Below are 23910 nucleotides of genomic sequence, written 5' to 3' on the forward strand. Positions count from 1 at the left end.
CATTGTACAACTGTGAAGCCGTGGTTGATACTTTGTTGGTCGGCTTTTTTCCCTCCTTGCTTAGCTTCTCTTTCATGGGGAATGACAGCAAAGGCCTCTATTTATGTCTCTCTGTGCCAGATTGCATAGCAACAAGAAAGCCATGTGACTAACCCTGCAGCAACCCCTAACACCAAGACGCTCCTGTTGTATGTTCTCCTCCCTAGTTTCATCCTGTCGTTTATCTACCATCCTCTTTTCTTTTTTCACATCACCTGTTTGCTTTCATCTGCTGCACGTCAGCTTCACTCAATCAGCCCCTCAATCTCCATCTGAATGCCTCATGCATGACAAATCTGCCCACTTGGTTTGATTTGGCCACTTTTCCCTGAGTTGGGGATCCATCTAGATCCTGGTGGATGATTCGGACTCTGGCAGTAAGAACAGTGGGTGTTGTGTAATAATAGGATGCACTAACAGGGAAACAGCCTGTTGGTCCAAAAAGCTTTTTTAAAGGGGTAGCGTTTTTTCCCGTCCATTTCCATCCCACTTCCCACAGTTGTAAACATGCACTCACCTTTAAGAGGCCCTGAGGGAGGGAGGGAGGGAGGGATGGAAGAGAGAGGGATGTCACCTGACAGGAAGTGAGCTTGGACAGATCGATGGTGTAACCATCAGGAGCGTCTGGTGTCCTCTTTGCCCTGTGAGTCAGCACTTAGAGCAGAAGTTGACACTACTGACTGACACACACACACACACACACACACACACACACACACACACACACACACACACACTAGGAGTTAATAATCTGCTGGTAAAACACATTAAGCATGCACAAGCGCTCACTCACACCTGTCACAGGCTCACATGTGCATGCAAATGGATAATCACTTACGGTCCAGCAGCACACACACACACACACACACACCATGCAGTACACACACAGACGAACACACATGTAGTTGTCTGCGTCCATAACATCCTGCTCCAGACAGTTAAACGTCCTCTCATGATGTGCTTTCGGGCCGTCTTCATTTTGAATCGGCTCGTTCCTTTAATTGATTTTGCATAATATGGAGCTGTTGTGTTTAAATGGCTGCTGCGTTCTTATCAGTAACCATCCATTATAATGAATGTGCTCCGCGTTAATAAAGCCCGTCAGAGGCCTTTTTTGTTTGCGGACAGAGCTTCACAGGAGGAGAGGAGCGGAGAAATCATTTAGGAAGTAATTACAAAGTGCCAAAGAAGCATAATTAAATTAAATACTGTTATTTATTACTGCTGTTTATGAATGAGAATAACGATAAAGGAAGATTGGGAGTTTGTGATGGAGGTTTTTACCTAAAAGATAATCATCAGTAAGGATGTCATTGTAAAAACAAAATGTGATACCAGAATTTTCCACAGAAAAATAAAACATTAAAATAGATTTCCGAATAAATTGCTGTCTTTGAAGCCAAAGCTTTATCATTTATCAGTCAGCTAAATTCCCACTTTGATTCATTTTTTTAGCTCCTTTTTATTAAATCATTGGTCAAGGTTCAGAGTTTCCATAGTCCACAGGTCAAGTTGTGTGAATGCATGTGAAATACAACTAAATGCTAAATTATAATGGTGAACATTGTAAACATTATACTGGCTAAACAGCAGCATGTTAGCATGCTGATGTTAACTTTAGATAAAAACAAACAAACAGTGCAGTTTCACAGAGCTGCTAACATGAAAAATAAGACGAAGATGCAAAAGACCTTCTCTGCAGACGTTCAACAAACTGGTTCGTATTTCCGGGTTACATTCGTATATCAAAAACGTCGTAACCCAAACAACGCTCCCCGTTGGCTACCTTAATCAGTGTAATGATTAACCCCCCACTAACATTTTTCCCGTAAGTTAACAAACTTTTCCATATATGGTGTATGTTCTGGTCTAATACAAATGACAAGATATCTAATAGCAATAACAGGATACACCTGGGTTCAACGTCCTTCACTATCTAGTCGGTCAGGTCATTAGTGCAATGTCAGAATGTTTTGACATTAACCCTTGTAGGCCAGTATATTGTACAGAGGTTATACAGTTTATGTATCTTTATATTGTTTAACATAGGCCTGTAAGTGTAGAATTTTTCCACCACAAAATCTATGAGGCCAATACTGTTCTTTTATGATTTAGCTTTGTATGATTGTTTTTTTATGCCTCCGTGTGGTCGACAGCCGTGGCCGGAGACATGATGTTTTTGTGTTGTCCGTCTGTCCGTCCGTACGTTACATCCCATTCTCGTGAAAGCAATATCTCAGGAACGCCTTGAGAGAATTTCTTCAAATTGTGTGCAAACGTCCACCTAGACTCAAGGATGAACTGATAAGATTTTGTTTGTCAAAGTTCACTGTGACCTTGCAAAAAATGTTTTTGCCATAACTCAAGAATTCATATGATTTCACACAAATGTCTAATAGGATAAAATGATGAAGTGATTGCTGTAAACTACAACTTGACTGGTTGGGGGAGGCATAAAAATGTTGACTGTTTTAGCCCAAAAGAAAGAAAATGTTTATTTATTTATTTTTTTTACACCACATGCATCCTATTTTTGTAGTTTTCCAAGAGAATCGTTGCTAAAGAGATGTCAGACAGGGCATCCATCACAGCTAACAAACTGACTTCCTGCATCATTTTGACCTAACATACTCGCTGTGGTTGAGTGCACATAACATTTTATTATCAACATCTCGGATGTGGTCTCTTTCAGTTTTATCTCTAGATAATCTTGCTGAACTGTTGGCTTGTTTACAACTTTTCTGATCGTCTGACTGCTCGTGCTTCCTGCCCCATCTTTATTGTAGCAACGTTGTTGTGTTCAGTACCCAGCAATTACCTTGCTGAGTACAATGCTATTGTAACAAAGGACCCAAACTGTAATTAACCAGTCTATTTTGTATTACTGCTTGTTCCATCCTAACTCATAATTTAGAAACTGTGCATCAGTACCAGGCAATCATGAAATGTGTAGTTTTAATGACTTGTATCCAGTTGTTATTGTTTGCGTTACTTTTATTACTGTAATGAGAGTAGACAGTCTGGGACAGTTTTGGGGTGTTAGGGGACCAAAATGTGCGTTTGTGTGTTTTCCATGAGTGTGTGCACATTCGTGTGTGAGACTAATGGCTCAGTGCCAGCCGAGGGCCTGCAGGGGGATAATTGCTCCTCAAAGCTTCTGCACGAGTCATTACCACAGATTTAACCTCTGACCCCTCCCACAGCAGGGTGACCGGGGCGTCGTAGCCAATGACAGCCCTGGGTTTCATTATTGGGAGCAGGGAGACACAAACTGGGGTTGTTGGCTGTCACATCTGTGTGTCTGTGTTTTTGGTTTTAGCTCGTACTGTTTCTCTGTTGGGTACCTTTGACCTTGTCTGTTTATGTTATCCTCTAAACATTAATGTGTCAGCATGCAACCTTGTCACCTACAAAATACCTTTGTATACGACTAATTTGCTTTGGCAAATAAGTTTTGGATGAATCGTAATTACTGCTGGGATCATAGTGAGAGGGTGACTTGGGTTCACATCCTGCTTCTCATGTGTTGTTAAGTTTAGTTTGGTTAAAGCAGTACGAATTGAATTTTTTGGGCTAGTTTGGCAGCAGAACAAACTGTAAACACAACATTGATGTATTATATAACAAGGTTTTATTATTTACTATTTAGTTGTCTTTGCTACTGCGTTAGAAAACATTTGCACACCCATCAGATGCAGAGCAACTTAAGCATTCATTTAGAGCCGAGTTTCTGGTCAGCTGATGAATGACCTAATATCCAATATTCTCTCTCTTTTAGCTCTGTTTTTGGTCTCCACCAACTCCTGAGGGAAATATCTGGTTCTTTAGCTGCTAAATGCTCCACTATGTTCACCAGCTAGTTGCTAACTGTGTCCGTCTGCTCTGGTAGTGTACAGTGGGTTTATGTGAGTTGATGAAAAGTAACAAAAGCAAAACAATCAGCTGAAAGATGCTAAAACGCTCCATAAGGCTGAGGGGAACTAAAGAGTCTGTGATGTTCTTCAAGTCAGCGTAGACTTGTTGAATATTTAAGTTCACAATCTTTTTCGCCAGTACTGAGTACCGATCCAATATTAGTGTTTAATTAATAAGCTGTATGCCTCACTGTGTGGAAGACAACTTGAGGCTGGACTTAAACATTACTTTCTTAACATTGTAAAACAATATGTAACAAATAAATGCATAGATATAAATTTACTTAATTGTTATTTATTATTAAAATAATAAATCGTACACCAGCAACTTGGAAAAAATCTGTCAATAATTGGTCAGAACTTAAACAGGAATTAAAATTCCAGTATATAATGTATATAGCATATAAACATTGAACTGAATTGTATAGATCTGATAACTGATCCAGCTATTTGAGTCAGTATCGGACCGATATCCGATCCGGTATCGGTATCGGTATCGGTGCATCCCTACTTTTTCTAAAGTTAGCCAAGATCTTCCTTTAGTTGCCAAAACATAACGATGAAAAGGTCAATCATGCCGTAGTTGCCAGGAGCAGATTTTGTAGGATGAAACTGAAATTTTACAGATGCATTCATTATGCACATTTCACGTTGGCAGTGAACAGTTTGTGGATATAAAAACGTTTCTCATTATATTGATAACAGACGGAGTTCAGCCAGATTGGTTTCTTTGTTTCTTTCTTTCTCACCGTCGTTGTTGTTCCTCTTGTTCTTCTCTCCTGTCACAGTTTGAGGTGTTTCTTTGAGACCAGCTGGATGCAAAAACAAACAAACAGAAAAAAGCATTGATTTGCCTTGCACCTTTTAACGGACTCAGACAGCTGACACCATCACACTTTGTTTCTCTCTCTCTCACATATTAAAAGTTGTTTTGCTTTCTCATCTGCAGCGGTGTCCGTCAACAGAAGCCCACACAAAAGCAGCATGCACCATTGACCCCGATGAATCATACTCTGTGTGACTGACAGCACCACACGCCTCACCACTACTCCTCTGTCACACACACACAGATTGAGCCTGCATGATGGATTACACAATAGATTATGATGGATTATAAAGCTGGCATTCACATACCAACAGTCTTTGGCTCAGGCATATCAACAGACACTGACTCACAGTAGTGTGGTTGACTCATATTCTGTGGATTCACTGGCCTCAGATCAGAGCTGACTCAGTCTGATGCTCACCTTCATCATTTCGTTTACTTAACACCAGTTGTCTGTTTCTCACCGTGAGCGCTGGTGAAGATAGGAAAAAAGGAAACAGTTGTCACTGTTTGCTTCTCTTGAGTGTGACTCTAAATGTGTTGCCATGGTGACGAGCATTCCCCCTCACATCCTCTTCCCTCTTCATCTTTCTTCTTCTTCTTCTTCTTCTTGGTCAATTTCATTAAGGATAGACGAGAGTTTGTTCTTAATTAACCTAATTGGGTTTGAATGGGTTTGAATATTTAACAGGAAAGTGTCTCGTTTTCAGCAGAGCTTCAATTTTGTCTGTTCAAAATTAAATTATGCGCAAGTGGATGACTGAATGAATCCAAACATCAGCGGCTGCCTGAAAACAGAGGAGGGCGGCGGATGATATAGTGCAGGATTGTTGGGCTGTAAACTGACAACGCGTTTGTGTTTGACCGCAAAACTAGAGACAGCTTTAGATTTATGATTCAAAGATGGCGATGTGCAGCATACTAACTGTCTCTCTCTTACACACACACACCTTCTTAGCCAGATTGAGGCAGGATGAGCCCGGGCTGCATGACCATAACCGTGACAGAGTGATTTAAAGTCACATTTAAACACACACACACATGGACACACACACACACACACACACACACACACACATTTTGCTAACACATTCCCACCTCTCTTATCTCCTTTGCTTTTCCAGTCAAGTGAGTCTGCAGCATGTTAGTCATAATTCCTTACAGCCACCTATAGCTCCTGTCCTGTGACCTTCACTCACTGTGACGGCTCACTGTGGCTGGGATTTCAGGGCAAGACGGGATTAATATGAATTTATTTTTATATGTCCTACTTTTTTGATGATTTTGCTGTTTAGACTAAGAGAATTATGGACAAAGTATACAAAGTATTGCCAGTTACTAGGATTATAGTTTTTATGCCTCTACGTCGGTGACAGCTGGGCCGGAGGCATTATGTTTCCGGGTTGTCCGTCTGTCCGTACCATTCTTGTGAATGTGATATTTTAGGAATGCCTGCAGGGAATTTCTTCAAATTTGGCACAAACGTCCACTTGGACTCGAGGATGAACTGACTAGAATTTAGTGGTCAAAGGTCACTGTGACCTCACAAAACATGTTTTTGGCCATAACTCAAGAATTCATATGCTAATTATGACAATCACACAAATAGGGTAGGAAGGGTTAAAGGATAAAATGGTGATGTGATGACAATTTGGACAGACATGGATGTAAACTGCAACTTGGTTGGCGGAGGCATACAACCGTGAGGCAGTAATTCGAGTTTATATGTATAATGTTGTCATATTGTAATATAGATGCATCTTTCTCTACATGCATCTTTCTCTACAGTTTTCTTCATCACTTACAATTTCTGAGTTGTGGTAATAGTTGCCGGTACTCCGCACTTAAATTCTTGCACTGCACCGCAATTTACAATGTGCACCTCCCTTTGTTCTACATGTATACACACATTATTTCTATTTTATTTTACTCTGTACATTTACCGATTGAATGAAAACCTTTTCTTTAATGAGTGGAGAAACAAATGCAGATGCTTTCATGCAGATGTGCTGCATGATACTCCAGTCGGCTACTGCCTGTGTCATGACAATACAATGAAGCAATATACTATTTTGCTCATGTGACATGTACAGTCTACAAATGCTGAATACTTATGGGAGATGTTGGTACACAGCGCTCTCCACTGCCATCATCAAAAATGCCAAATAGGGAACATCATTTGAGGTAATGGCGTTCATCCCTCCATGTGGAGTTGAGAGACAGGTAAAATCTATGTCAAGGAGCTGTGAAGCTGCGCTGGAGGATAATATTAGTTCAGCACCTTAAAGCTGCCTTAATCAATGATGAGTGTCACTCATTGTGAATTATGTCTTACAGTTCATTGTTTTAGTTTTTTCTGCCCACTGTACACTACCTGCTCAGCTCCAGACAGATGTTACGACTAGCTGGTGAAAATAGTGGAGCATTTATCTGTTAAAGAGCCGCAGATATTTCCCTCAGGTACTGGTGGAGACCAAACCAGAGCTAAAAGGAGAGTGAATATTGGACCTCCATTCATCAGACATGTGTCTAAGAGAATCTAATGTTGCAGAATGTGTAATTATGCAACTGCAACTAGCATGTCCGCCATATGAACTTTATAACATGATGATATGTCAGCTTGTTGAGCTTCCCCTCAGTTGCCAAAAAAGGTCAATTCATGCAGGTTTAATGAGACACTATGTTGGTTTTTCATTTAATTTGTCACCCATCTGTTATTCTATCCAACAAAATTAACTCCAATAGACCAGTTTGCAATGAAGCCACAATGCACTGTTTTGATTAGATTGCATATTTTTTACTATTTCATGTCTGGTAAAAGTGCCCAAAAGTCACTCTTTGAACTAAATTACTGACTGAAGTCGATCAACGGAACAGGTTACGAGAATCGAATCATCCCAAAATAAGAGCATACACTGGAATACAGCAGATATATAAGAGTTCGGGCATCCACAGATGGATGTTTCTACCCTCCTCTCCGCCCTGCTGCTTCTGTCGTATGTTCATCTCCTCACTGAATATAAGTAGCAGAACTCCATTGTGACCTTTACTGGTGATAAATATGTGGCTGGCTGCTGGAGTACAGAGTAAAGAGCAGCACTCCTATTTAACCTTTTTTTTTTTTTTTACAGTACAAATGCTTTGGGCAAGATGCCCTTTTATAGCATTCATTTAAGATAACAATGTTATAAAGCATAGTGGCTGCAAGAGGCTTCTGGCTTTATGGGAAGATTAGATTGCTTTGCCCTAGTGGGTCTTCATTCTGTTACTGTCTTTAATAGTTTAGTCAACTCTATAACCCTAAAATGGGGAGTTAGAGCGGAAGAATGAGTCTTCTGGAGTTTCCACATTTCAATTATTCATCATTCAGAGAGTTGATTTCGAAGAAGGATAAAGCAGAATCAGTACAAAGCAGGAAAAAATGGAGGAAATGAAAGAGCAACAGATGTGTGAGGTGTTATTGAAAGATGGAAATTTATTGAGACTGAAAATAAGAAAAAGTCACAGAAACGAGGTAGGTAGGATTAAATCCCTTTCCCTGTAATGTGTGGTGTGAAAGATTAGACGCTCCACCTAAAAGTGAATCACTGGTAGAGTCGAGCTGTATCTGTAGATGTGATGAATCATGAATCAAAAGCTAAGAATATGTGAAGCTTGACTAGCGTATGCTCAAGTGATTCAGCTTTTGATTTAGGAAGAGCAGCAATGAAAGTGCATTTGAGAGACTACAGGTTAAGGGGCGAGTGAAATGAAAGGTGATTGCAGGCACCAAGAAAAGAAGAAAAAGAGACACAGAAAGGAAATCAGAGGAATATCCTGTATGCACCTCCAATCTCTTCACTTTTTTGTTCTTTTATTCCTCTCTCCTCCCTCGCCCTTCCCCCCTTCTCCTCTTCTGAGAGCTGTAGCGACGGATGGTGTCAAGCCACTTCCATCCCTCCATCCAAAGCTAATGCATTTCCCTTAAATATTTCAAGATGCTCCTCCTCTGTTCTGCAAGGTTGAGTACAAGCTCTCCCTCAGCTGGCGCCCACAGAGGCGCACTGCCACCGATAAAAACCCTGCCAGGGGTTTGATGTCTCAGAGTGCTAGAAAACAACTGCTGAAGACTCGCATCAAAAAGGAAGGAGAGATAAGGGAGGATGTGGGAGGATATAGATTATTGATCGAGGGAGATACATCAAATAACCAATGTGTGTTGGGTGACCGCGCGTTTTATTTTTTTATTTCTATGTGTGTATCTGTGATAAACAGCACTTCCTGCACAGATGTAGAGCAGCATGCTGGCTGATGCAACATGGAGCAAACTTGTATTGTTCGTCAGATGTGGTTCTGCTCTGCAAAATCTGGTCTGACAGGCACTCCGGTGAAACACACAGACGAGCACGAAACGCCTATGGGCAAACCCGAACCTCACATAAAAATAACACCTGAAAAATCCACTTTTACAAGCTGTTGTGTACGCAATAAAACGTGTGCATCGCTGTGTGTGCTCCTTTGTGAAGTTCAAAGTCACATTCAGCGGTGGCAGCGGGAGTAGCAGCGACTGAAGCCTTTATGGTTCAATAATTCCAGTTGTTCATGACGGTCTATACCTGCCCTCCCTGGTCCCTTTCTTCCTCTCTGTCTGTCTCTCCATCCCTCCATCGCCTCATCGCTCCTGCCATTATATTTCATGGCAGCAGCCGTCGTGGGGCTGGATCTAGAGGAAATTAAAAATCTTTGTTGCTTTGTCGCTCTCCCCTGTGGGTGGGCGGACATCAATAAAGTCTAGTATTATGGTCTGCCACATGCACACACACACACACACACACACACACACACACACACACAAACACGAGACTTACTGTACTCAAGATGAAAAAGCATACACACTTACACCCACACGTACTGTACTGACGGCTATACATTTACTCAGGGTGACAAGTGAGCACACAGACTCAAGCCAAACACAGACACGGTGTATTCATTAACCTGGGGGTCACTTAGTGGTGTGTGTGCGTGTGTGTGTGTGTGTGTGTGTGTGTGTGTGTGTGTGTGTGTGTGTGTGTGTGTGTGTCAGCAATCATCTGTCTGGTATCGATGGAGAATTTAATGAAGACAAATATTGACGTGCTCTTTGTTCTCGTTTATGCTCTAGTTGCAGGACCAGTAACCGGAAAAGCCTCATCCTGAGTACGTCGCCCACCCTGCCGCGGCCGCACTCCCCACTGCCTGGACACATAGGTCAGTATGTAAAAGTTAGACACATGATACAGTATGAGATTAAACAGTACATATATTTTTAATTACTTATTATTCGACTTGATTAGCTAGCTAACTTGATTAGCCAATTAGCTAGCCAGTGGGGCATACTCACATGCACAAACATGCACATGCTGCCGGCCTGGCTATGTCAACAAAGCACAGAGATTCTCAGATACAACACACACACAGAGGGAGAGTGACTTCATTCTCTGCTATTTACACAGCAAATAGTTGTTTGCTGCTATATTGATGCTCTGTATTTTGAATTTAGCACCTTTTAAAGGCGGGAAAAGAGTGCCGCAAGATTAACAAGACAACATCAAAACTGAAAAAAAAACAAGCAAAGAACATCGGAGTCACTGTAATAAGAGCTCACAGTTGCCAGTTGTCATAGTAACACAATAAGCTTTGTGGCATGTGAGTTTTCAAGGTGCACAGCGATGACAAATACAGACAATCACAGCAAGCATTGGACGGGTTTCTCGTTGTAAACAACAGAGCTCTGACAAATGCGGATTCATCCTAGCACAGTGTGAGACAACTGAACCCGGGTAACATGGAAAATAACAAAATCACTATGTAGAGGTGCCGTGGTATTAAAATGTTTTGACACCACTGCACTAGAGGTGTTAAGTTGCTCTTTAACTTAACATTTAATTTATATTACAGTAATTTAATACATGTAGTGTAGGACAGGATCAAGGATAAGATCCACTATTACTGTAGGTGTCTCAGAAGTAGGCGTCACAGTGAATTAACAGAGTTGTTGTTTTTGTTATAAAGCATAACAGTGTTTTTTGTGTCTCTGCTGACATGATCGGTGTACAAAGATCAAATTATGAGGGCCCACCTTCTTGTTCTTGATGTTTCCTTAAAAGTGAGGTTGACTGAATGAAATGGGAATGACCTAAAACCTAAAATGACATTCGGTATGTTATCCTGCCCAATAACCCATAGTGTATGTTTTCTGCTCTGTTCTGTCCATATGTATTTTAATAGGAAGCAGTCCGTTGGACAGCCCGCGCAACTTCTCACCAAGTGGACCTGCCCACTTTTCCTTCGCCTCCTCTCGCAGGTTGGCATCCCTCCTTTATTCACACAATAAGTCACACATGCAACGTTACAAGGGCAGTGCGAAGAAGTTGATAGGATTATTTTTACACACACACACACACACACACACACACACACACACAGAGTGAAACTCCTCAGGGAACACACCCACTCACACACACAAATGTGAAATGAAACTGCATGCTTCGGCTCTGTCTTTGTCCTGCGATGCTCCCACCGTGACAGAGGCGTGACAGCGGGCCCAGATGAATGAGGCGAGGTGCCAGGATTTCGCCCAAACGTGTGTCCCTCATCACTCACACAGAGGAAGTGTCAGACATGGCTGGAGGAGGCCTGAGGGGAGAGAGGAATAAAAGGAACAAAAGTATAATTAGATAGAGAGGAAAGTGAAGGTGGTGGGATTGCTTTAGTATAACTGTGTTGTTTGGAGGGACTAAAATAGAGACTGATGTTGGAGTTCTGGCTGTTGAAAGTGATGGAAATGATACGTTCTCCCTCTTCCACTGTTATTTATTTGCTCCTCAGGGCTGATGGTCGTAGATGGTCCTTGGCTTCTCTGCCTTCCTCAGGATATGGCACCAATACACCCAGCTCAACGGTACGTTTAAGAGAAAGAAGAAAGCCACACTCGTTTGATTTTTCATTCATTTATCAGCATTTTGGCACATCTTGTCTTCTTGAGGACAAAAGACAGTAATCATTAGGGTTGCACCGATCCAACTTTTTCTCTCCTCTTCTGATTTCCAATCTGATTCAATTGTTTTGCCTAATTTAAAATCTGTGTTCCTCCCTGTGTGGATCTCACTCGAATATATATTTTTTTATGAGGTAACGTGATGCCACTAAAAATTGAGTCGGCGACCCACTCTGATTAAATGACACTGAATTTAACTGTATTCAGTGTGGATCGGTCAAGTCTCGACCAGTAACCAATCCACTTGATTAAAGGGATAGTTCGGGTGTTTTGAAGTGGGGTTGTATGAGATACTTATCCATAATCAGTGTATTACCTACAGTAGATGACGGTCGGCACAACCCCAGTTTGGAGAAGCAGACATGAGATCTGCACAGAAGCAAAGTAATCAACATATTTTAGCCACATAAAAGAGAGGCTCACCTAAAAAAATCAATATCCGTTTAAGTGTACACTATATTTAGAATATTTTCACCACTTTACGATCCATTTGTATCCATTGTATTGTTGTATCCATCTGTGCTCTCGCTAAAGCCACCAGACTCCACTGAAAAAACCTTTGTGCTATTGTGTGACCCAAACAAACTAACCTCCTCACAGCGGCACGTATACATCAAGGCAGCGGTAGACCAGCAACTCCTGTGCTGATAATAATTGCATATTGGACAGGTACATCTCTAGTCATCATTTGAGGGAGATATTTATATATATTTGTAGCCTACATGACAGATATTTTAGATCAGTGATCATCAATATGTCCACATGATGTGTCTGCAGCTCAGGTGGTAGAGCAGGTTGGCCGTTAATCACAAGGTTGGTGTCTGATTCCTATCAAAGTGTCCTTGAGCAAGACACTAAATGCCACATTTTTCCTGTGTGTATGTGAAAGAAAGCAACTCGCTTTTTACAAAAGCATCTGCCAAAACAATGTTATGTAACATTTCAGGAGCCTGCATCAGAGTAAGAGTGTGTTTTCTTTAAGTCCTCTCTTTAAGAGGATACCAACATAACTGTCTACACAACAGACGTGACCACAGCAGCAGCAACTCTCCTCCATCTGTCGTGTATTATTACTGCAGCAGCCACGGCACCTTCTGCTTTCTCAAATCTAGGATAGAGCTGACTAAGTGTGTCCTTGTAACACAAAACTCATGACTATCAAACAGGACACCAGAGTGTAGCAGCAGTCTCCTGAAAAGGCCTCTGGTGGCTGTTATGCTGTTTTCACAGAGAGATTCCTTCATGTTCCCCCTCTCCATAGCGTGACAAGTGAAAACTCACAAGGATCAAACACTGGACTTTCTTTCAGTTCCAATTTTACCGGAGAAAACAGGAGAAAAGTAAACTAAAGTGGGATTTGCTTTTTCTTCTCTTGATAACATAGGTTAAGTCATGAAATCAACTCCAAAAACTGTGTGTTACATTTTTCATCCATTGTTAAATTGATGAGTTGGGTTTTTGTATCTTTTGCATGAATATGTATCTCACTCAGTTAATTTATTTGCATATATTTTCATGCATAAAATCAGTGCGCTCCATTCTGCTTGTAAATTCATGTTCTAAAAGTTGCATGCTCTACTTTGGTCTCGCTCCGCTTTGAAATGATTACACGGCACACTTGCAGCTAAATGCCATGCATACACAAACACACACACACACACACACACACACACACACACACACACACACACACACACACACACACACACACACACACACAAACACACACACACTCCCCTGTGTTCTTTGACTTTGTACTCGCTGCTGCGAGTCTCAGCCGATTATTTAAAAGCACTTTAGCCCTGAGGAACATGCATCGCATGTAAACCTTGAACTAAAAATAACTTATCAGTTGCTAAGAAATGATCGAGCTGATTTATCTGCAGCTTGTGACTTGACCTTTCTGAAAAAGAAAAATAGTGGAGCAGGGATAATGGAAATGTAACCAATCTGTATTTCTTCCCTGTTCCAGTAACTATATCTCTATCCATCACTTCATCCCCAGAGAAGCGGAGATGGATGATGGATGGCAACAGAGACAAATAAAAGAGAGTGTAGGTGGAAGTGAAACATGTTTTGAAGCAAACGGAGGGACAACAACAATGTTCACTCTTGTCTGAGTGAAGCATAAGAGACTACTCAGAGAAATGAACTCTGCCAAGGCCCATTTGGTAAATAGTCCATTTGAGAAATGGACCTTAATGTGTATGACGCTCAGGTGGAGGCAAGGTGTTGACTCATAATCCACCCCCTGTACACTTCTCTGCCATCTTGAACACAATCACTTCCTCAGCGTCTTTGCTGCTTTTCACACGTCATTTCTTCCATTCACTTCCTCTCGTGCACCTCCTCACAGCGGCACGTATAGAGAGACATACAGTACGCCGCAGGCGACTCATTGATCTCTTTTTACCGGTAGATGAGTTTGAAGATGGTTTCCCAGTCTCTCCATACTCCTTTCCATCTCCATCACTCCTCCTCTCCACCTCCTTCCCTTCAGGTTTCTGTGCTCTGCTGGTTCTTACATGGGCCATTACTCGCTTGATTAGTTACAGCAGGACCCTTGCATACTGAACAGAGCAGATGAAAGGAGGAGGAGATGTGTGTGTGTGTGGGGGGGGGTGGGTTTCCTATATAAAGAGGTAGATATGAACCAAATTTATGCAGGAAAGCTGCAGACATGTAAACAGCTGAAAGTGGAGGTAACACATGGATAGAAAACCGAGGATGAAACCTTCTGTCGGATATCTGTACATCCCAATTCTAATTTCCCTTCGCTGGAAATCTGTTAGGTGTTGGACGCTGCAGCTGATCGGACTGCTTTGACACTGCTTCACCACAACACCATTGTTTTATACAGCCTGTTCTCATTGGGCTTCAAATACTGACGCTTTGTCACGGTCGTCGGAAAACCCATCCGTGGAAAGTGTTGTGGTGACGTAGTTTAAAGAGCGAAAGAGACACACAGGGCGGGAGGGGAGGTGGATGGGTCCAACAAACACAGAGCTTTCATTCAGGAGACCGCTAATCGCGTCCCATGCGTTCACTTTCAGTTTCGCTTTACAATCAGCTGATCGTTCGTGTCCCGTGTTCACGACGTCAAATCACTTTTTCGCTGCACAAAGGTACAATTTAATAATTCATTTGATTAATTTAGTAAAACATTATTGCTGACGCCAAGAAACGTCTGGAACACAGCAAAATCAGAAGAAAGGAGAAAATACAGGCAGAGGGCTGCAGGGTCAGATAGAGATACCACCACATACTTCTAGTGGGTCATAAGTGATGATTGAGAGGGATTATTTTTGTATCCGTCTATACGTTGTTTTTTAGGAAAATGTTGCATATTACACCTTTAAGTCACGTGACGCTGAAAATCCCTGTGTGCTGGGAAGAAACTATAGTTTGATGTGTAAACAGTATTTACATAATTTCCACTTTGCCAAAAACAAATTTAGACCCAAATATTTCTACGAAGTATGAGACATTACAAGCACTGAATAAAGTTTTGATGCATGTATGGAGGCTTCAAGCTGTTTATTTTAAGGAAAAAACATGCAGAGACAATTCATTTCTTGTTCTGTTTTGCCATGTGGGAGGAAATATGAAAAAATATTGCTAAAAACTGTAACTTTACACTCTTATTTTTGTATTGTTTGTACATAATATCGAACTCCAAGGCATCAAAAGACAACAGCTGACTGACAGCTGTGGCACCACCATGAGAAAACTGACTTCAGATGATGATTCTCTAAAAACGCGTTTCCTCGATGCCTATTTCCTCGCATATTTTCCTTGCATCTCTCGTCACGTCTTCAGCGAGAGAACCAAGTGAAGGAAATCTGGATGCAATTAAATAAATTGAGATGCACTCTGTGACTGAACGAAGGAGCGAGACAGTTATGAGACTGTTTTTCATCTATGTCAACGCTCATATCCAACGGCATTTCCCTCAGTCTCCGAGCTCTCCGTGTCTCCAGGGAGCTTCTTAATTGATTCTGTTGACTGGACTTGCTGCATTCACGACGTGCTTTTCTGCAGCTTGCAAGTGGCAAAGACCTGAATGGAGTTTCTAATGGATCTTTATAGCAGAAATCATTGTGTGGCCAAAGCCAACCATGGTGTCCCATTGGGAGATGTGTTCATTAAGCCTCCCATTGATCCAGGCTGGTTTTTCCCTCCTGCACTGAAGAAAAGTGTTTTGTTTAAAGCCGAATAGCGCTGCCATTTACCCCCCCGAGGCAGCAGACACTTAAAGGCAGCAGTCAACTTTTAGGTGGAGTGACTCTTTCATTCCCTGCAGTCTTTTTGCTGTGGTGTTCAGTCCACATTATTCTGTTTTGCCCTCCTACACTAACTCCTTCTGGATATTTTTCTTGTTTCTCCACCTCTCTCTCTTCCTCCCTTGTTCTTTTAAGTCGTTTCTTTGTTTCAGTTTTTTCCACCCACTCATGGTACACCTTGTGCTTTCTTCTCTTCTTCTTCTTCTCTTCTCTTATTGTCACCACATCGATTAGGTTGCTCTTGCCATTTGGCATTTTTGATGTCCTCCTCTCCGTCACTGGATATATATTTTTAAACTATTGACGTTGCAGCTGCAACAGAAGCTTTTTCAAAGGAATCCAACAAAAGGGCAGTTCATAATTTAACCTTGTCTCTTTTTCATGTCTCCCTCCAGTCATCCAGCTCATCCCAGGAGCGTTTGCACCAGCTGCCCTTCCAGCCGACCATGGACGAGTTGCACTTCCTGTCCAAGCACTTTGGCAGCACTGAGAGCATCACGGACGATGACGGGGGCCGACGCTCGCCGCACGTCCGCCCTCGCTCTCGAAGCCTCAGGTGGGCAAAAGAAAGTTTAAGCAAAGGGAGACCAGCCACTAGGCATATAGCCATCTTTAACTTTTTTTTTTATCATTTTATTGTTTGTTAAAGTAAAATAACTATCAACTAAGTTTAACTAACTACCAATTTACCATTTATATAGGATGGTTATTATGAAGTGTTACCGGAAATACTCAAGTACCTCAAAATGTTAGTACGGTACTCATGTAGTTGCTTCCTACCACTATTATTAAATGAGTATCAGTCCACCCTCCAGATGTTTGAGCCTCTCCAGAGTGCAGCAGTTTCTCTATTAGCAGGAGTCTCCACAGCTATTATAGCATCCCCTCTGGATGCAACATGCTCCAACTACATACAACACGTCACAACTGATCAGTATTCAGTTTTCATATTAAGCTCCTCAGCGGTCGCTGCCCTACATAGATAATCTCCTATCTTCTGGCTTCAGTATACAGAATGCTTTTATTGTGTACCTTGACGTGCCTCATTATTTCTATTCATATCACATGTGAAGCTAAACTGTGTTTGCCCACTAGACTTGTCTTCACGATATGCTTTCCTTTTGTGAATGTCTAATTCAACACTGTATGAGATTCTGCCACGTGTTGAGTTTACATCTGTGCATATGTGTGTGTAGGAAAGTGCACATGTGACTCTGAATACATTCATGCTTGTCTGACGTCTGCACCACGTGTGGCGTGGCGTGCGGGAGGAAGCCGGATCCATTAGAGGAACTAAACTGAGTGTACTGAATTTCTGATGGGTCGATTAGCATAATGTCCAGACAGGATGGACATGAGGGGAAGCGGTGAATTATTCCTTCATTCAAGTGAAAAAGACTTGAATTGCGTCTCACCAGCTGCCTCCCCTCGCTATCTGTTCTTTGATTTTCTCAGTCAGTGCTGTTTATTACGCTCCTGCTCTGTGTGTGCTTGTCTCTCTTCAGCCCGGGGCGCTCTCCATCCTGCTATGACAATGAAATAGTGATGATGAACCATGTCTACAAGGAGCGCTTCCCCAAGGTCAGCCTCATACAAACAAACACACCGGTGTAAACATCAAATACGCACACAAATAATATGCATGCAGTCAGTGGCCACCTCTTTAGCTACACTGAATTACATTCAAAACATTTGGTAGATTATTTTTTCCAGAGCGACTCCCATCGATGCTCATTATTTGCAACTAGGGTGGTATCACCATATGGCCTGAGAACAACAGACGATCATTCACAAAAGTCTGGTCTGCTCCTCCTTTTCTAGGAGCAGACCAGTCTGAGTAAGATTGGGCTTCTGTGATGAGCCAGGCAGCAATATTATCCCAGCATGCAGACACTCACGAGTCACAACACTACATGAGTCAGAGTGTAAGTAGCCCCAGCAGCCTCATTGTCAGGGTGTACAAGATATAACTGCAATGTCCAGGGTTTGACTCCCAGCCACAGGACCTTTGTTGCATGTTTTACACCCTGATGCCCTCTCCTGCTGAACTAAGCTGTTATCTATGTTGTTACTTTGAAAGAGGCTTACCATTCTCCTCTGACCTCCAACATAAAGACAGCTCTCAGTCAGAGGGCAGATTCTATTTCACTGTTCTTGGTAAGCTGTTGACACGGCAATGTGGGAAAACTCCTGGAGGCCGTCCATGTCTGAGATGCTAGACCTGACCTATGAGTCACTGATCATGAGCGCATAATCAATTAGATCACGTATCTCGCTCCGGGCCGATATGTAATCAAACCGTAAGCTAACCTTTTAAAGCTTGCAGTCTGTACAGTACTGAGACATGGATACATGACTCAATGTCTGAGACAAACAACTATTTCTATGAACAGGGAAATGTATGTCAGGAAATGTGGTCACTCTGCAAGCAGGTTTCCTCGCTTGCCTCGCACACACACACAAACACACACACACACACTGTGCTCATTCACTGTAATGCATTGTGAAGCAGTGCTAATAAGGCTTCCCACATACAATTGCACACTTCCCAGCACTGTGAATAAAAGCTCAAAATTGCTGCATCCTCAGCGCCATTATAAGGAGAATAAATAGCAGTTGTATACCTGAAATAGGTATTTAATGGATGCTTTAAAGCTTCAGTAGTCAGAATGTTTTTGGCATCATTGGGCAGAGATCCATAATAACCTTTCAGCATATTGTGATTCAAGTGTTCTGAGAGAAAACTTGACTTCTGCATCTCCTCAAGGCTGTTTTCAGGCTTTAAAAAATCTGGAAGACTCTGGCCAATCACTTCACATAAACAGTGCACTACAAGATGATTCCGAAAACATTTGAGGCGAGAAATAGGCATTACAGTAACAGAATATTGATTCATATTTGAAAGTTTGTGACTCGGCAGCCATGTTGAGAACAGTTGAGGAAAAAATACCAAGCACCGCCCACCAGCTGGAGCACAGCCAATAGGAACGCTCTCTCTCTGAAATGACCTGTGATTGGCCAAAGTCTCCCGTCACGGGCTAGATTTTATAAAGCCTGAAAATAGAGATGTGACCAATCAGTATATCAGTGGTGTATGTAAGTGTTGTGGTGAGTGAAAAGTGGTGTAAGGCAGTGTTGCATGCTAAAAGAACAGCTTTGTAGGCTTGTCCTCCTCAGCCCAGGTGCGCAGCACACTAACGACCTGCAAAGCAGAGGAGAAAACAAACACAGGGCAGGCCGAGCAGACACACAGGAAGGGTCGTCACAAGCGGTTCTTGAGAAAGCTGCAAGCAAAGGCCAAGCAGTTCTGAACTAGCATGTTTTGAGCAGGCACTGCACAAGTGTAATAAAATCACTGCCTTTACAGAGTTTTGATGTGCCACATCAGCCTGCGATGACAGGTGTCAAGACATTACTGATGTGTGGGCTTATGTACTGTAGGAAACCTGAATCTGGGTGATTCAACGTGGGGGCAGCCTGACAAGATGATATCCACTATCTTGTATTCATTTAGGCCACAGCTCAGATGGAGGAGAGGCTGGCAGAGTTCATCCACAACTACTGCCCAGAGAGTGTCCTGCCACTGGCCGACGGGGTCCTCAGCTTCATCCACCACCAGGTAGAGGAGCTGTCAAGGGACTGCCTGACCAAATCACGTGAGGGTCTCATTACCAGCGTCTACTTCTGTGAGCTGCAGGAGAACCTGGAGAAGCTGCTGAATGACGTGAGTTGTGACGCGTGAGTCGTGGAGGCGGAGAGGAATGTAACCTCAAACAACTGACAATGCCTGTCTTTCCATCTCTCTCCCTCGCCATCAGGCTTATGAGCGCTCCGAGAGCTCGGAGCTCACCTTCGTCATCGAGCTGGTCAAAAAGCTCTTCATCATCATATCTCGTCCGGCCAGGCTCCTCGAGTGTTTGGTGAGTTTCATCCCTCCATCTGATTATGCAGTCAGTTTTGTGAAACAGTCACTCAACACACACTGATACGGATTCACCAAATGAGCATTTACTGAATCAAATGACAAGATCCCTTTTTTTCTGAGGGCCTTTTCACATTCTGAGTATGTTCTGCTTCATCTGCTGGGAAAGACTCCTGTCCTCCCACTTTGAGATGGAGGGTAGTCTCCTTCATACTGAAATGGTATCAAAGCATGAGCAGAAGTGGGGCAGGCTGTCTACTGTGCATTCAGTCTGAAGTGATGAAACACAGGTTTTGTAAGTGTTGCACAGCTGGAAGCTGTGCTGTCACTCCTAAAAGGGAACTGACTTTAGGCTTTTTTAACAATCTTTTACATTACATTTGTTTTACTTGTGACAAATAAAAAAAAACATGAATATCTTTTTTTTTCTGACTGATTTTCTAAATTGTATTTTCCCATGTAGTCTGGTGGTGTTCTCACTGCCACAGCAGTTACCACTGATTCCGACCTACGATGTCGCTGTGGAAGCGTAGCACCCCACCCTCCTTTTACGTCTGCAAACAAAACTCTTTTATGAGCATGAAGTCTCGGGGATGATTTCTCATTTATGCTGTGTCTCAAATTGGATACTTCCGTTAGTACTCTTCCATGTAGTACATTGTGCACACTATGTACCTACTTGTGTAATGTGTGAATTTCGACAGGGTAGTGTTGTTGCCAATCGCACACGGCTGGTGTGCACTCACCGGAAGCTCGGTAGATCAGCTAAAATCATTAAATGATCAGTCAGCGTGGCTGCATTAGAATCAAAACCTGTACCAGAGTTCTACTCTCTACCTGCTCTCTGCACTTGTGTTGCATATTTACTACGTCCCCTTGCATTCAGAAATGGCTGCTAATGTACACTTGCTTCCAGTAAATGTAGTTTCATGTTCAGCATTCTTATTACTTATTAGATTTGAATGTATGAATGTACTGTATTATGCAGTGGAGGTCATGGTCTTGTGTCATTCTGTGCATCAGACATGCTGCACATCTCTCAGTACGCCGCAGGATATTTTTCCAACTTAACTCGAAACTGTAAAATATTCTTTCCACCTCCACTTCTTGCCGATCTTCTCGGAAGCGAGTCAAATCAGCTGGGAGACAGAGCCGCGTCCTTGACATGTGGATAGATACAGTACATAACTCACTTCCACTTGGTAATAACAAGCCTCTCTGTATGCACAGGAGGCTTAGCCATACCTGAATATCCGCTCCCTGATTCATAGCCTTGCGTGGTCCTCATTGGTGAGGTCCTGCCTCCAACCACTCCCCCCAGCTCATCTTTCTGTTGCCAAGGCGACCATCAGAAGAGGTCGATAGGGTCAGGCACGATGTGGATGGGACTTAAGATCCTCACCGCCTTTAGGTTAGAGAGGAGGAGACACGCACACAGATAAAATGTTGTCCGCCGGCGTAGAGTTCGTTTAGCATTCAAGTCAGCTGTGAATTCTGATTTGGTGAAAATGTCACAGAGTCAGTCGGCTGTTGGCTGCAGGGATATTATCCTCGAGCAGAGCAAGCTATCAGAGAGGCAGGTTAATTCCCCCTCTCCGTACGCTGTCTTTTTATTTTTTCTTTCCGGTCGAGGGGAGCAGATATGAGAGAGCAGGGGAGGAAGGAAATGATCCCGGCTGCCCCGGGCTCTGCTTTCTAATCAAAATGTTATTCCACCAACAGGAATGAAACTGAATCCCAAAGGACGCCACAAAAGGCTGTTTCATTGGAAAAAAGATGTTTCAAGAAAGCAATTTAAAGTTGGGAGGTGTATTAACACTGATTGTGTTTGTTTGACAGCCCTATAGCGGCGTTTGGTCATGAATTTGAAGCAAATTCTAGTTGTGTGATTATAAATTGGGAAATCCTGGAATTACATAAATAAATTTACAGTATGTGACGTGACACAATTTACAGTTATCAAATATCTCTGTTTCTGTTAACTAGGAAGTTAGTTATCATGGTTCAATACCCAGCTGTAAAAGATAATCATTACTGTGATATACTGTGATACATTCTCTTGTAATATGTAACCACCTTTTTGTCACTAATTATAGCTCGAATTGTCAATCATAGTGATGCAGATATTTGGGAGTATAAAAAATCAGATAATATATTGGCATTGTTTATCATTTTTAATAACATAAAGGCATGAATACATAAACAATCTGGATATGGATACCTTCGAATTATTTTTCTTTTTAAATTATGACCAAGATACTTAAGATATTAAGTGTTTTTAAAGCAAAAATGCCAAAAATGTACTGGTTCAAGCTTCTCAAATTTAAATATTGGCTGTTTTTGTTTAGTCTTCTATGATAGTAAATTGAATATATTTGCAATTTGAAGATGCCACCTTGCACTCCTTGAATGATGTGACATTTTTCACTATTTTCTAACATTTAATAGACCAACAATTAATCAATTCATTGAGAAAATAATCCCCAGATTAATTGGCAATGAAAATAAACATTAGTTGCAGCCTTAAATAAGGTATACTGTATACTATAAATAAGTACAGCTTTTCTTCCTCTCCATTTCAGGGCGATAATTTTACTCTTCATTTACAAACATATCATGATATGTATTAGACAAATGACTCACAACATCACCTACATCTTAATACCATCATGACTGTGGGCAGAATATCATCAGTTTTCTATCATGAAGGTTACCTGTCTTACTGAGCAGTGCAGTCGTTTAAAAATCATTCAGTCCCTTTTTCTTGATCTCACATGAAAATTTGTTTGAGGATTAATGACAAATTTCAGGGGAAGGGAAAAGGTTTCACTTTTTATAATCCCACACATCAATCACTTCAGTAGTGTTGATTTTAAAGTGGCAATCATCTGGTGTTGACAGGAGCTGATTATTGTGAATTCATTTCTAGAGATGATGTGGCTCCAGCGCTGGTCTTCAAACCCATCTGAAGGTGTTAAAACTGACGTGAAGCTATTTTATACTGATGAATATTAAATGAGAAGTGGTCATTTTGCTGTGCTGCACACACTAGATGTATTGGAGTACCTGTACTTCTGAATACTACATTTGAATTCGGATGGTAGATCTTCAGCTGTAGCAGCTTAAGCTTTAAGGTGCATTTATGTTGTAGCTTCCTTTGATACTTAATTTTTTCTGCTCCTAGGAGTTCAACCCCGAAGAGTTTTACCATCTGCTGGAGGCAGCGGAGGACATCGCCAAGGAGGGACAACTGATGAAGGCGGACATCCCTCGCTACATCATCAGCCAGTTGGGGCTGACCAGAGACCTGGAGGGTAAGAGAAAGATATATTTTCTGGGTTTTGTTGTACAAATGTAGCTTTAACAGAAAATACTGTATGTACACAGAAAGAAATGTGTTAAGTCTTTGATTTGTTCTGTTAGACATTGGCTGGTTCCTTGTGATATTTATAGACTGAGGAATGAGACTATTTCCAAAAAATGTCAAACTATTCCTTTAAGCTTCTTTAAGTTAGTTAATGTAGTTCGTCCCATTGATTTGGACCACTTATCAATACCACCAGCAGTTGGAGCAGCAACTGTGACTGCGAGAGACAGATTATGGATGGAATTAAGGGGCTTTAAAGCCCTTAGCACCGGGTTGTCGGAAAATCCGTACTCCTTCTTGCAGTCGTAACTCAAAGAAAAATTTGAACATATTGATATAAACATTTTTTAGATTCAGTCTGACAAACATTTCCTGAGGATATTATCTCTGATGTCCATCACAAACAAACATCCATAAAAAAGACACTCCTTACAGCTCCAGAGCTTGCCTGACAATCATCATGTTTCTAATTTTCCTTCAGTATCAAAGTAACCCAATGAAAGTTGTATGTACTGTACATCCATGGGTACATTGCAACCAGGAA

The 23910-nt window shown here is 41.9% G+C and overlaps 1 protein-coding gene and 1 long non-coding RNA gene across 6 annotated transcripts in view; one reads left to right on the plus strand and one right to left on the minus strand.

The window, feature by feature from the left end:
* LOC141764800 (microtubule-associated serine/threonine-protein kinase 1-like) overlaps positions 1-23910 on the plus strand; it is a 74937-nt gene that overhangs the window by 25478 nt on the left and 25549 nt on the right. For all 5 annotated transcript variants that reach the window (XM_074630363.1, XM_074630364.1, XM_074630365.1 and 2 more), the window contains 8 exons: positions 9920-10005; positions 11026-11101; positions 11626-11698; positions 16473-16633; positions 17583-17658; positions 19592-19801; positions 19896-19997; positions 23184-23313. In XM_074630363.1, the coding sequence (XP_074486464.1) occupies positions 9920-10005; positions 11026-11101; positions 11626-11698; positions 16473-16633; positions 17583-17658; positions 19592-19801; positions 19896-19997; positions 23184-23313 (914 nt within the window). The remainder of the gene's footprint in view (positions 1-9919; positions 10006-11025; positions 11102-11625; positions 11699-16472; positions 16634-17582; positions 17659-19591; positions 19802-19895; positions 19998-23183; positions 23314-23910) is intronic.
* Positions 4142-5337, minus strand: LOC141765357 (uncharacterized). Its single transcript, XR_012593462.1, has 3 exons — positions 5130-5337; positions 4870-5030; positions 4142-4765 (listed from the first exon to the last, which is right to left on the minus strand). It is a non-coding gene; the product is annotated as an uncharacterized LOC141765357 (long non-coding RNA).

This window comes from Sebastes fasciatus, chromosome 3, assembly GCF_043250625.1.
Source record: "Sebastes fasciatus isolate fSebFas1 chromosome 3, fSebFas1.pri, whole genome shotgun sequence".
NCBI classification, from domain to species: Eukaryota; Metazoa; Chordata; class Actinopteri; order Perciformes; family Sebastidae; genus Sebastes; species Sebastes fasciatus.